The sequence below is a fragment of the Panulirus ornatus genome, chromosome 4 (assembly GCF_036320965.1).
Source record: "Panulirus ornatus isolate Po-2019 chromosome 4, ASM3632096v1, whole genome shotgun sequence".
Taxonomy (NCBI): Eukaryota; Metazoa; Arthropoda; class Malacostraca; order Decapoda; family Palinuridae; genus Panulirus; species Panulirus ornatus.
Window position 1 is genome coordinate 66,735,237 of NC_092227.1, and position 14,223 is coordinate 66,749,459.

Here is a 14,223-nt window from a genome sequence, read left to right on the forward strand (position 1 = left end):
TTTAAGGCTCCCAGAATTTTCGCCTGCTCCCCCACCCTATGATTCACTTCTGCTTCCATGGTTCCATCCGCTGCCAGATCCACTCCCAGATATCTAAAACACTTTACTTCCTCCAGTTTTTCTCCATTCAAACTTACCTCCCAATTGACTTGACCCTCAACCCTACTGTACCTAATAACCTTGCTCTTATTCACATTTACTCTCAACTTGCTTCTTTCACACATTTTACCAAACTCAGTCACCAGCTTCTGCAGTTTCTCACATGAATCAGCCACCAGCACTGTATCATCAGCGAACAACAACTGACTCACTTCCCACTCTCTCTCATCCACAACAGACTGCATACTTGCCCTCTTTCCAAAACTCTTGCATTCACATCCCTAACAACCCCATCCATAAACAAATTAAACAACCATGGAGACATCACACACCCCTGCTGCAAACGTACATTCACTGAGAACCAATCTCTTTCCTCTCTTCCTATACGTACACATGCCTTACATCCTTGATACAAACTTTTCACTGCTTCTAACAACTTGCCTCCCACACCATATATTCTTAATACCTTCCACAGAGCATCTCTATCAACTCTATCATATGCCTTCTCCAGATCCATAAATGCTACATACAAATCCATTTGCTTTTCTAAGTATTTCTCACATACATTCTTCAAAGCAAACACCTGATCCACACATCCTCTACCACTTTTGAAACCACACTGCTCTTCCCCACTCTGATGCTCTGTACATCCCTTCACCCTCTCAGTCAATACCATCCCATATGATTTCCCAGGAATACTCAACAAACTTATACCTCTGTAATTTGAACACTCACCTTTCTTTGCCTTTGTACAATGGCACTATTCAAGCATTCCGCCAATCCTCAGGCACCTCACCATGAATCATACATATATTAAATAACCTTACCAACCTGTCAACAATACAGTCACCCCCTTTTTTGATAAATTCCACTGCAATACCATCCAACCTGCTGCCTTGCCAGCTTTCATCTTCTGCAAAGCTTTTACTACCTCTTCTCTGTTTACCAAATCATTTTCCCTAACCCTCTCACTTTGCACACCACCTCGACCAAAACACCCTATATCTGCCACTCTATCATCAAACACATTCAACAAACCTTCAAAATACTCACTCCATCTCCTTCTCACATCACCACTACTTGTTATCACCTCACCATTAGCCCCCTTCACTGAAGTTCCCATTTGTTCCCTTGTCTTACACACTTTATTTACCTCCTTCCAAAACATCTTTTTATTCTCCCTAAAATTTGATGATACTCTGTCACCCCAACTCTCATTTGCCCTCTTTTTCACCTCTTGCACCTTTCTCTTGACCTCCTGCCTCTTTCTTTTATACATCTCCCACTCATTTGCATTATTTCCCTGCAAAAATCGTCCAAATGCCTCTCTCTTCTCTTTCACTAATAATCTTACTTCTTTATCCCACCACTCACTACCCTTTCTAATCAACCCACCTCCCACGCTTCTCATGCCACAAGCATCCTTTGCGCAAGCCATCACTGCTTCCCTAAATACATCCCATTCCTCCCCCACCCCCTTACCTCCTTTGTTCTCACCTTTTTCCATTCTGAACTCAGTCTCTCCTGGTACTTCCTCACACAAGTCTCCTTCCCAAGCTCACTTACTCTCACCACTCTCTTCACCCCAACATTCTCTCCTCTTTTCTGAAAACCTCTACAAATCTTCACCTTCGCCTCCACAAGATAATGATTAGACATCCCTCCAGTTGCACCTCTCAGCACATTAATATCCAAAAGTCTCTCTTTCGCATGCCTATCAATTAACACGTAATCCAATAACGCTCTCTGGCCATCTCTCCTACTTAGATACGTATACTTATGTATATCTCTCTTTTTAAACCAGGTATTCCCAATCACCAGTCCTTTTTTAGCACGTAAATCTACAAGCTCTTCACCATTTCCATTTACAACACTGAACACCCCATGTATACCAATGATTCCCTCAACTGCCACATTATTCACCTTTGCATTCAAATCACCCACACTATAACCCTGTCTCGTGCATCACAACCACTAACACACTCATTCAGCAGTTCCCAAAACACTTGCCTCTCATGATCTTTCTTCTCATGCCCATGTACATTTATTTTTTATTTTTTATTATACTTTGTCGCTGTCTCCCGCGTTTGCGAGGTAGCGCAAGGAAACAGACGAAAGAAATGGCCCAACCCCCCCCCATACACATGTATATACATACGTCCACACACGCAAATATAGATACCTACACAGCTTTCCATGGTTTACCCCAGACGCTTCACATGCCTTGATTCAATCCACTGACAGCACGTCAACCCCGGTATACCACATCGCTCCAATTCACTCTATTCCTTGCCCTCCTTTCACCCTCCTGCATGTTCAGGCCCCGATCACACAAAATCTTTTTCACTCCATCTTTCCACATCCAATTTGGTCTCCCTCTTCTCCTCGTTCCCTCCACCTCCGACACATATATCCTCTTGGTCAATCTTTCCTCACTCATTCTCTCCATGTGCCCAAACCACTTCAAAACACCCTCTTCTGCTCTCTCAACTACGCTCTTTTTATTTCCACACATCTCTCTTACCCTTACGTTACTCACTCGATCAAACCACCTCACACCACACATTGTCCTCAAACATCTCATTTCCAGCACATCCATCCTCCTGCGCACAACTCTATCCATAGCTCACGCCTCGCAACCATACAACATTGTTGGAACCACTATTCCTTCAAACATACCCATTTTTGCTTTCCGAGATAATGTTCTCGACTTCCACACATTCTTCAAGGCCCCCAGAATTTTCGCCCCCTCCCCCACCCTATGATCCACTTCCGCTTCCATGATTCCATCCGCTGCCAGATCCACTCCCAGATATCTAAAACACTTCACTTCCTCCAGTTTTTCTCCATTCAAACTCACCTCCCAATTGACTTGACCCTCAACCCTACTGTACCTAATAACCTTGCTCTTATTCACATTTACTCTTAACTTTCTTCTTCCACACACTTTACCAAACTCAGTCACCACCTTCTGCAGTTTCTCACATGAATCAGCCACCAGCGCTGTATCATCAGCGAACAACAACTAACTCACTTCCCAAGCTCTCTCATCCCCAACAGACTTCATACTTGCCCCTCTTTCCAAAACTCTTGCATTTACCTCCCTAACAACCCCATCCATAAACAAATTAAACAACCATGGAGAGATCACACACCCCTGCCGCAAACCTACATTCACTGAGAACCAATCACTTTCCTCTCTTCCTACACGTACACATGCCTTACATCCTCGATAAAAACTTTTCACTGCTTCTAACAACTTTCCTCCCACACCATATATTCTTAATACCTTCCACAGAGCATCTCTATCAACTCTATCATATGCCTTCTCCAGATCCATAAATGCTACATACAAATCCATTTGCTTTTCTAAGTATTTCTCACATACATTCTTCAAAGCAAACACCTGATCCACACATCCTCTACCACTTCTGAAACCACACTGCTCTTCCCCAATCTGATGCTCTGTACATGCCTTCACCCTCTCAATCAATACCCTCCCATATAATTTACCAGGAATACTCAACAAACTTATACTTCTGTAATTTGAGCACTCACTCTTATCCCCTTTGCCTTTGTACAATGGCACTATGCACGCATTCCGCCAATCCTCAGGCACCTCACCATGAGTCATACATACATTAAATAACCTTACCAACCAGTCAACAATACAGTCACCCCCTTTTTTAATAAATTCCACTGCAATACCATCCAAACCTGCTGCCTTGCCGGCTTTCATCTTCCTCAAAGCTTTCACTACCTCTTCTCTGTTTACCAAATCATTTTCCCTAACCCTCTCACTTTGCACACCACCTCGACCAAAACACCCTATATCTGCCACTCTGTCATCAAACACATTCAACAAACCTTCAAAATACTCACTCCATCTCCTTCTCACATCACCACTACTTGTTATCACCTCCCCATTTGCGCCCTTCACTGAAGTTCCCATTTGCTCCCTTGTCTTACGCACTTTATTTACCTCCTTCCAGAACATCTTTTTATTCTCCCTAAAATTTAATGATACTCTCTCACCCCAACTCTCATTTGCCCTTTTTTTCACCTCTTGCACCTTTCTCTTGACCTCCTGTCTCTTTCTTTTATACATATGCACCAATAATCACCCATCTCTCTCCATCAACCTTCAGTTTTACCCATATCAATCAAGAGTTTACTTTCTTACACTCTATTACGTACTCCCACCACTCCTGTTTCAGGAGTAGTGCTACTCCTTCCTTTGCTCTTGTCCTCTCACTAACCCCTGACTTTACTCCCAAGACATTCCCAAACCCTTTGGCTTCGTTTCATTCAGAGCCGAAACATACAGGTTCATTTCCTCAAACATACTACCTATATCTCCTTTTTTCTCATCGTGGTTACATCCACACACATTTAGACACCCCAATCTGAGCCTTTGAGGGGGATGGGCACTCTCTGCATGACTCCTTCTTTTACCCCTTTTAGAAAGTTAAAATACAAGGAGGGGAGGGTTTCTAGTCCCCACTCCTGTCCCCTTTAGTCACCATCTACAATACATGTGAAATGCGTGGGAAGTATTCTTTCTCTCCTATCCCCAGGGATATATATATAAATGGAAAGGTCTTTGGGGCCTGGATGTGGAAAGGGAGCTGTGGTTTCAGTGCATTACTCATGACAACTAGAGGCTGAGTGTGAACGAATGTGGCCTTTTTTGTCTTTTCCTGGCACTACTTCGCTGAAGCAGGGGTAGTATTGCTATTTCCTGTATGGTGGGGTAGCGACTGGAATGGATGAAGGGAAGCAGTTATGAATATGTGCATATGTGTTTATGTATATATCTGTGTATGTGTATTACATGTGATATGTATATGTATGTATATGTGCATGTATGGGCGAGGAAGCGCAAGGAAACAGACGAAAGAATGGCCCTACCTACCCACATACACATGTATATACATACACGCAAATATACATACCTATACATCTCAGTGTACACATATATATACACACACAGACATATACATATATACACATGTACATAATTCATACTTTCTGCCTTTATTTATTCCCATCGCCACCTTGCCACACATGGAATAACAACCCCCTCCCCCCTCATGTGTGTGAGGTAGCGCTAGGAAAAGACAACAAAGGCCCCATTTGTTCACACTCAGTCACTAGCTGTCATGTAATAATGCACCGAAACCACAGCTCCCTTTCCACATCCAGGCCCCACAGAACTTTCCATGATTTACGCCAGATGCTTCACATGCCCTGGTTCAATCCATTGACAGCACGTCGACCCCGGTATACCACATCGTTCCAATTCACTCTATTCCTTGTACGCCTTTCAATCTCCTGCATGTTCAGGCCCCGATCACTCAAAATCTTTTTCACTCCATCTTTCCACCTCCAGTTTGGTCTCCCACTTCTGCTCGTTCCCTCCACCTGTGACACATATATCCTCTTAGTCAATCTTTCCTCACTCATTCTCTCCATGTGCCCAAACCATTTCAAAACACCCTCTTCTGCTCTTTCAACCACACTCTTTTTTCCCACACATCTCTCTTACCCTTACATTACTTACTCGATCAAACCACCTCACACAACATATTGTCCTCAAACATCTCATTTCCAGCACATCCACCCTCCTACGCACAACTCTATCCATAGCCCACACCTCGTAGCCGTACAACATTGTTGGAACCACTATTCCTACAAACATACCCATTTTTGCTTTCCAAGATAATGTTCTCGACTTCCAAACATTCTTCAAGGCTCCCAGGATTTTCGCCCCCTCCCCCACCCTATGATTCACTTCCGCTTCCATGGTTCCATCTGCTGCCAGATCCACTCCCAGATATCTAAAACACTTTACTTCCTCCATTTTTTCTCCATTCAAACTTACCTTCCAATTGACTTGACCCTCAAACCTACTGTACCTAATAACCTTACTCTTATTCACATTTACTCTTAAATTTCTTCTTTCACACACTTTACCAAACTCAGTCACCAGCTTCTGCAGTTTCTCACATGAATCAGCCACCAGCACTGTATCATCAGCGAACAACAACTGACTCACTTCCCACGCTCTCTCTAATCCACAACAGACTTCATACTTGCCCCTCTTTCCAAAACTCTTGCATTCACCTACCTAACAACCCCATCCATAAACAAATTAAACGACCATGGAAACATCACACACCCCTGCCGCAAACCTACATTCACTGAGAACCAATCACTTTCCTCTCTTCCTACACGTACACATTCCTTACATCCTTGATAAAAACTTTTCACTGCTTCTAACAACTTGCCTCCCACGCCATATATTCTTAATACCTTCCACAGAGCATCTCTATCAACTCTATCATATGCCTTCTCCAGATCCATAAATGGTACATACAAATCCATTTGCTTTTCTAAGTATTTCTCACATACATTCTTCAAAGCAAACACCTGATCCACACATCCTCTACCACTTCTGAAACCACACTGCTCTTCCCCAATCTGATGCTCTGTACATGCCTTCACCCTCTCAATCAATACCCTCCCATATAATTAACCAGGAATACTCAACAAAGTTATACCTCTGTAATTTGAGCACTCACTCTTATCCCCTTTGCCTTTGTACAATGGCATTATGCAAGCATTCCACCAATCCTCAGGCACCTCACCATGAATCATACATACATTAAATAACCTTACCAACCAGTCAACAATACAGTCACCCCCTTTTTTTAATAAATTCCACTGCAATTCCATCCAAACCCGCTGCCTTGCCGGCTTTCATCTGCAAAGCTTTTACTACCTCTTCTCTGTTTACCAAATTATTTTCCCTAACCCTCTCACTTTGCACACCACCTCGACCAAAACACCCTATATCTGCCGCTCTATCATCAAACACATTCAACAAGCCTTCAAAATACTCACTCCATCTCCTTCTCACATCACCACTACTTGTTATCACCTCCCCATTAGCCCCCTTCATTGAAGTTCCCATTTGCTCCCTTGTCTTACGCACTTTATTTACCTCCTTCCAAAACATTTTTTTATTCTCCCTAAAATTTAATGATACTCTCTCACCCCAACTCTCATTTGCCCTCTTTTTCACCTTTTGCACCTTTCTCTTGACCTCCTGCCTCTTTCTTTTATACATCTCCCACTCATTTGCATTATTTCTCTGCAAAAATCGTCCAAATGCCTCTCTCTTCTCTTTCACTAATAATCTTACTTCTTCATCCCACCACTCACTACCCTTTCTAATCAACCCACCTCCCACACTTCTCATGCCACAAGCATCTTTTGCACAAGCCATCACTGCTTCCCTAAATACATCCCATTCCTCCCCCACTCCCCTTACCTCCTTTGCTCTTACCTTTTTCCATTCTGTACTCAGTCTCTCCTGGTACTTCCTCACACAAGTCTCCTTAATTATTTAATAACGTATTTGCTTATATTGTAAATTTACCAGTTTCTGCATTAGAAAGGTTGTGCCAGGAACATATCTGGTATAAGTGTCATTTAAAATGTACCAAAACCAGGGCCCCTTATCCACATCTAGGCACCACACACCTTTCCGTGGTTTCTCTCAATCACTTCATATGCCCTGGTATATATTTATTATTTATTATACTTAATTGCCATCTCCTGCATTAGCGAGGTGGTGCAAGGAAACAAACAAAAGAATGGCCCAACCCACCCACATATATGTGCATATACATATACGCCTACACACGCACATATACATACCTATACATTTCAATGTATACATACACATACACAGACATTTACATATATACACATGTACATATTCATACCTGCTGCCTTCATCCATTCCTGTTGCCATCCTGCCATACATGAAACAGCACCCCCCTCCACGTGGGCATGTGGGAGAGATAGGTAGTGCTAGGAAAAGACCAAAAAAGGCCACATTCGTTCACACTCAGTCTCTAGCTATCAATAGTAGTGCACCGAAACCACAGCTCACTTTCCACATCCAGGCCCCACAAAACTTTCCATGGTTTACCCCATACTTCACATGCCCTGGTTTAATCCATTGACAGCTTGTCCTCCCCACTATACTACATCATTCCAATTCACTCTATTCCTTGGGTGGAGTAATAAGAGAGATGAAAGCAAGACTAGGGAAAGGGAATGCAGAGATGGAGTGTGGTTGTGACAATGGTAGATTGTTACAAGCATCATTGTGGATGATACTTTGTTGTTTGCTAGGAGTGAAGAGGAGTTGCAGAAGGTTTTAAGTGTGTTTTATGATGTGTATAAGCATAGGCAATTGAAAGTAAGTGCAAATAAAAGTAAATGATATACAAAAAGAATCACAGTGAAAGTATAGATTTTTCAAAGCCCTATAGAGTGATAAAAAAGTAAACTAAATTGTTTTATAGATATCGGGGAAGAAAGACTGGAAGAGGTGAGAGAATTTAAGTACTTAGGAGCTATCTTGGGTAAGTTTGGTGATATGGAAAGGAAGATTAGAGAGAAAGAGCTGCACAGGGTTGAAGTGCCATTGGGTCCCTGAGTATATTATATAATGTAGGGTAGAGGTGTAAGCACGGAAGCGAGGGAAGGATTCAGTAACAGCATAGTCTTCCCGACCCTGACCTATGCAGGTGAAACAGGACATGGAATGAGTCAGAGTTCAAGAATCCATGCTGTGGAAATGAGTTATTTGAGAGGAGCATTCGGTATGACTAGATGGAATGAAGAAGAGAGTGTGGTGGTGTGTGAGAGATTTGGTTTAGAAGGGATTGCAAATGGAATTAATTGTGGAGTGAGTGAAGCATAATACTTAAAGGTGGTTTGGGCATGTGGGAAGAATGTAAGATAAGGAGGGGTGTATGGTAGTATGATTAAAGGGGTTTATGTGATAGGAAGACAGTCTTTGACTTGGGGGAATAGAGAGGAAGAGCACCGGAGGGAGAGAAATTGTGGAAGAATGCATGGAATGGTGTTTGTTAGGGAGGCATGTAAGGACAGGGATAAGTGGAGACTCATGCTGTGGTCACCCTTTGATGGGAGTTTTCAGAGGGAATAGGCATCAGAGATATAACTCTGTCAAAAGATAGTTATGATTAAAGTTGTACACAACTTAATCTGCTGTCATTGTTTATGAGTGTCACCCACTCTAACTTATGTTAAAGCATGAGATTGGGGAGGAACATTGTGGCCTCAGGAATGGTATAGGATGGATCAGGTATTTGCTTTGATTAATGTGTGTGAGAAATACTTAGAGAAATGAAAGGATTTGTATGTGGTATTTATGAGTTGAGAAATTACATGTTAGGGTTGATGATAGAGATGCTGTGTGGAAGGTGTTGAAAATATATAGCAGGAGAGGAAAGATGTCAGAAACAGTGAAGAGTTTTGATTAAGAGGGCAAGACATGTGTTTAAGTATGTATAAAAGAGGGTGAGTGGGTCCTTTTGAAGGTGAGTCTGCAGGTGGAATGTGTGATGTCACCATGGCTGTTTGATTTATTCATGGATGGAGTGGTGAGGGAGGTAAATGCAAGAGTCTTGAAGAGAGGGGCAGGTGTAGCTGTAGGGGTTAAGTTGTTTTTTGCTGGTGAATCAGCACTGGTGGCAGATTCAAGTGAGAAACTATAAAAGTTGAAGTCTGAGTTTGGGAGTGTTTGAAAGGAGAAAATGAGAGTAGATGGAAGGAGAACATGAGAGTAGATGTGAATAAAATCAAATTTATGAAGTATAACAGTGCAGAGAAACAGGTTAGTTGTGATGTGAGTTTGAATGGAGAAAACTTTGAGAAAATGAAGTGTTATAGATACTTGAGAGTGAACATAGCAGTAAATGGTGGAACCATGGACGTGTTGAGCCATATGTTGGGTGATGGGGTGAATGTTCTGGAAGTTTTGAGAAATGTGCGGAAAGGGAGGTCACTTTCTGGGAAGGCAAAAATGGGTATGTTTGAAGGTAAGGTAGTCCGTGATGTTGTATGGATTTGAGGCATGGGCTACAGACAAGAATGTATGGTGGAAGAGGGTGAGTGTGTTGGAAATGAAATGTTAAGGACAATATATGGCATGAGGAGGGTTTATTAAGTAAGTAATGACAGGTTAAGGGAGAAGTGTGGTAATAAGAAGAGTGTGGTTGAGATAGCTGAAGAGGATGTGCTGAAATGGTTTGGACATAAAAAGAGACTGAATGAAGAGAAATTGATAAAAGGGATACAGAAAGACCCTTTTTTTAATGAGATCTCATATAATGGATTTTCTTTTCATGGATCAAAATTTCCTTGTAATTTTATGAATTTTATAATTTCTTTCATACATATTTGCCATTTCCTGCGTTAGCAAGGTAGCATTAAGAACAGAGGACTGAGCTTAAGAGGGAAAATCCTCACTTGGTCCCCTTCTCTGTAACCTCTTTTGGAAAAGTTAAAAGTCAGTTGCATACAGCCTGCTATGATCCGAGTCAGTTCGGTCTTGGTTGCCACCTTTTTAACTATCTCACATTAATTTATAGAACATTTTAAACCCTTCAGATCTAGAAAATGGCCTGCAAATGCAAGTGTAGATAAAACATCCAAGGGAAAGTGATTGATATAGATTTAAAGATGCAAGTGACCCACGAAGGTGAGGCAAGCGATCATCGGGCACATGTGAGTGCGTCAGCATTAAAGTGATATTTGATAACAGTGAGAGGATAAAAAGGACCAGCAAATCTACCACATCCTAAGTGGCAACAAATATTTCCCACACAAGTAATAGGCTGGGAGATGATGGAGAGCAGGCCAGGAAAGTCAATGTGCACTGTTAGAGTGCAGCCGTGGTAATCAACACTGTATGCCCTAATAGACCTGTAAATGTGGATTAGATTTAGTTTTATATGGTGTTTATTTACTGCTCTCTGTTTTATCTGTAAAACACCAAAATAACATCTGCAGAGCCATTACTGTAAGCAAAGGAATCCATTCTGTACCACATACTAATGTAAAAATTGACATTGTTAGGAATGCATGTCCATAAGCACCATGTTATAATGACCTATTTTAACTGATTTCACTTAATGGACATTCATCAAGAGTGCATCTCATCCATTGTAGGAGGTCTCTGTGTGTATTTGTCAGAAGTGGAGGGGACTAGATGAAGGGGGAGACCAAGTTGAAGATAGAAGGAGAGAGAGAAGAATCCTGAATGTGGATTAGATTTAGTTTCATATGGTGTTTATTTACTGCTCTCTGTTTTATCTGTAAAACACCAAAATAACATCTGCAGAGCCATTACTGTAAGCAAAAGAATCCATTCTGTACCACATACTAATGTAAAAATTGACATTGTCAGGAATGCATGTCCATAAGCACCATGTTATTATAATGACCTATTTTAACTGATTTCACTTAATGGACATTCATCAAGAGTGCATCTCATCCATTGTAGGAGGTCTCTGTGTGTATTTGTCAGAAGTGGAGGGGACTAGATGAAGGGGGAGACCAAGTTGAAGATAGAAGGAGAGAGAGAAGAATCCTGAATGCTTGGGGCCTGAACATACAGGAAGTTGAAGGCTTACATGGAATGGATGACTTGATGAATATGATGTAATAGTGCAAGATGCTGTCAATGAACTGAACCAGGGACTATGAAGCAGCCAGGGGAAACCACATAGAGGTCTTTGGGGTCTGTTATAGATAGGAGGGTGTGGTTTCAGTGCTTTACACTTAACAATTAGAGAATGATGTGAGTGAATGAGGCCTTTTCTCTGTCCGTTCCTAGCACCATCTCAGTAATATGGGAAGTGGCAGATAAGAATGAAAGAAAAGATAATACAATACAAGAACATAGAATAGATTTTATTTGAGGCTGGCCTTGCACACAACTTTAGAAATGAGTGCAAAGATTCAAAAGGAGGCACTTCAATACAATAGAGTTCCCTTGCTCCTTAGCATTATGGAGAATTGAAGTTCAAGGTGGTTTGCATTGGTAATGATGAAATGCAGTGGTAATTTGTGCTGATCTAGGTAAACTACGATATAGTCTGTAAAACATGACTGTAGGTGATAAGCTCTGGCATTGGTACCTTATACATTACAGCTATAGTTTGGATGTGTGCAAATGAGACTGTTGTATACCTTTTCCTTATGTTTCCTCATCAAAGCAGGAAAGGCAGTTTGGTAAGAAAAAACATTTTAGTGGTGGAAATATATGGCTATAGGCAGAAAGGGGGCTGCAGTCTTGTAGAACTCATTGGCCTTATACACTGTGAGTATTAGGAAAAGTTGTGGTATTTTTTGTACTATTTGGGGGGAAAAGTTAGGTTTTTTTTTTTTTTTTTTGAGGATTATGAGAACTCTTTCATGATATCTAAGACTTGGGGAAGCCATTTTACCTTCAGCTTGCCTGTCAACCTTAGAAAGCATGCCTCTCTGCCCCAGATTAGGTTATCTGTTTTTATGTTCTGTTTGATGGTGCATATTCCTTTCAAAGCCACATTTACGTCTTCCAGTTGTTCAGTTTTTTAACATATCCATATTACTCTGGCCATCTTTTGTATCACACTATGAGCTGCTTTAGCACTGTTTCTGATAATTTTTGTATATATGTCATAGAAGTAACCATGCATTTATCTATCACTAAATATGCTCCCATTCCATGAGGTGACTTGGGTACATAACAGACTCTGAAATCCTGCAAGTATATAGATTTGAACCCATGTCCAGTGAGTTAAAGTGAAACATGAACTTCCACATGTACATAAGTACTTTTAATGTCTTCATACTATACTCCAAGTTGATTCATCATGGGAGACTGGTATCTCCATTCTCGTTAACTCTATACGTAAAACACTTCCATAATATTTTATCCCATATCATATCTCTGGCATCCATATTTGAATTGTCTCTAGCCCAAATCACTCCTCATACTCTCACCTGCAATACTATACAGGTTCACTTTAATCAAGTGACTTGTTTCTGGAAAGTAGTGTTCAAAGCAAGGTTAATTAATGCAAACCATTTTTGACATGGTACGGAGAGACCTTTTTTAATGGAGCTTCATATAACAGATTTTCATTGAATGGACATGAAAAAGCATTTGTTTTACAATTGTGGTCAGTAGAAATAAAAATGAAAAAGTCCATCAAACTTGGAAGAAAAAGACCAAACAGATATATCTGTCACTGTCTTTGCTTATATTATCTGAGCCAGTTGTGTACCACCCACCATATTTCTTGTCAGTTCAGTCTTGGTCACTCTGTTTTTAGCTGTCTCCTGTGTAAATTTAGTGAACATTTGAAACCCAATCTGTCTAGAAAATGTCCTGCAAGTGTAACTGAAGGTGAAGCATCCAATGTGCCCAGGAAAGTGATTGATATCAGCTTAAAGATGTAAGTTATATGCAAGTCTGAGGCAGGCGAATGTAAGGCATGTGTTGGTCAGCTGCTTAGATTAGTTTCCAGTACCATTAAAACAATACTTGATAACAGTGAGGGGAAAATAAGAACCAGCCAGGTGATCATGCCCCAAGTTGCAACAATTTTTACAACACAGGGAATAAGCCAGGAAGGTGTAGGTATACTGTTGGAACACAGCAGCAGTGATCAACAACACTGTAAGCTCCAGCAAACTTGAAAATGTTGATTAGATTTAGTTTCATATGGGAGTTATAGTAACAATGTCTTTGTTTTATTTGTAAAGGACTAGCATAACATCTGTGAAGCCATTACTGTTAGCCATTCTATACCACTTATAAGTGCAAGAATTGACACTCAGGAATGCATTTCCACAGGTACTCCTCGTGCATAGTTATTGTACAATCTTTTTTTAAATTTTTCCAGTCACTGAAGCTTTCGGTGCATCATTAGCTTTTCTCCACTGTACATGTTTATTTGATCTTCAGCTCTCCCACAGCCATCTTCACTAACTAAAATTACTGTAACTAAGATTACAATGTGGCATCCCATCTCTTATAAATGCTGACTTATTTACTTCTTGTTGCATTCACTTTGAGCATCATGATTTTTTTTTCAGAAGACCCCAGGAAGCACGTGCTATCCGTAATATTATTGATATAGACTGTGGGAAACCATTCATAAGTGACAGTTTAGAATGGATCACCATCAGAATTAGAGGTAAAGTATTGTAAATTCATGTATATCATTCTTTACCATCAGTCTC

At 41.0% G+C, this 14,223-nt stretch overlaps 1 protein-coding gene across 4 annotated transcripts in view; it reads left to right on the plus strand.

Moving 5' to 3' along the window:
- LOC139766950 (pseudouridylate synthase 1 homolog) overlaps positions 1–14,223 on the plus strand; it is a 150,477-nt gene that overhangs the window by 64,801 nt on the left and 71,453 nt on the right. For 3 of the 4 annotated variants that reach the window (XM_071696021.1, XM_071696022.1, XM_071696019.1), the window contains exon 7: positions 14,077–14,177. In XM_071696021.1, the coding sequence (XP_071552122.1) occupies positions 14,077–14,177 (101 nt within the window). The remainder of the gene's footprint in view (positions 1–14,076; positions 14,178–14,223) is intronic. The other variant, XM_071696020.1, reaches the window with a different exon arrangement.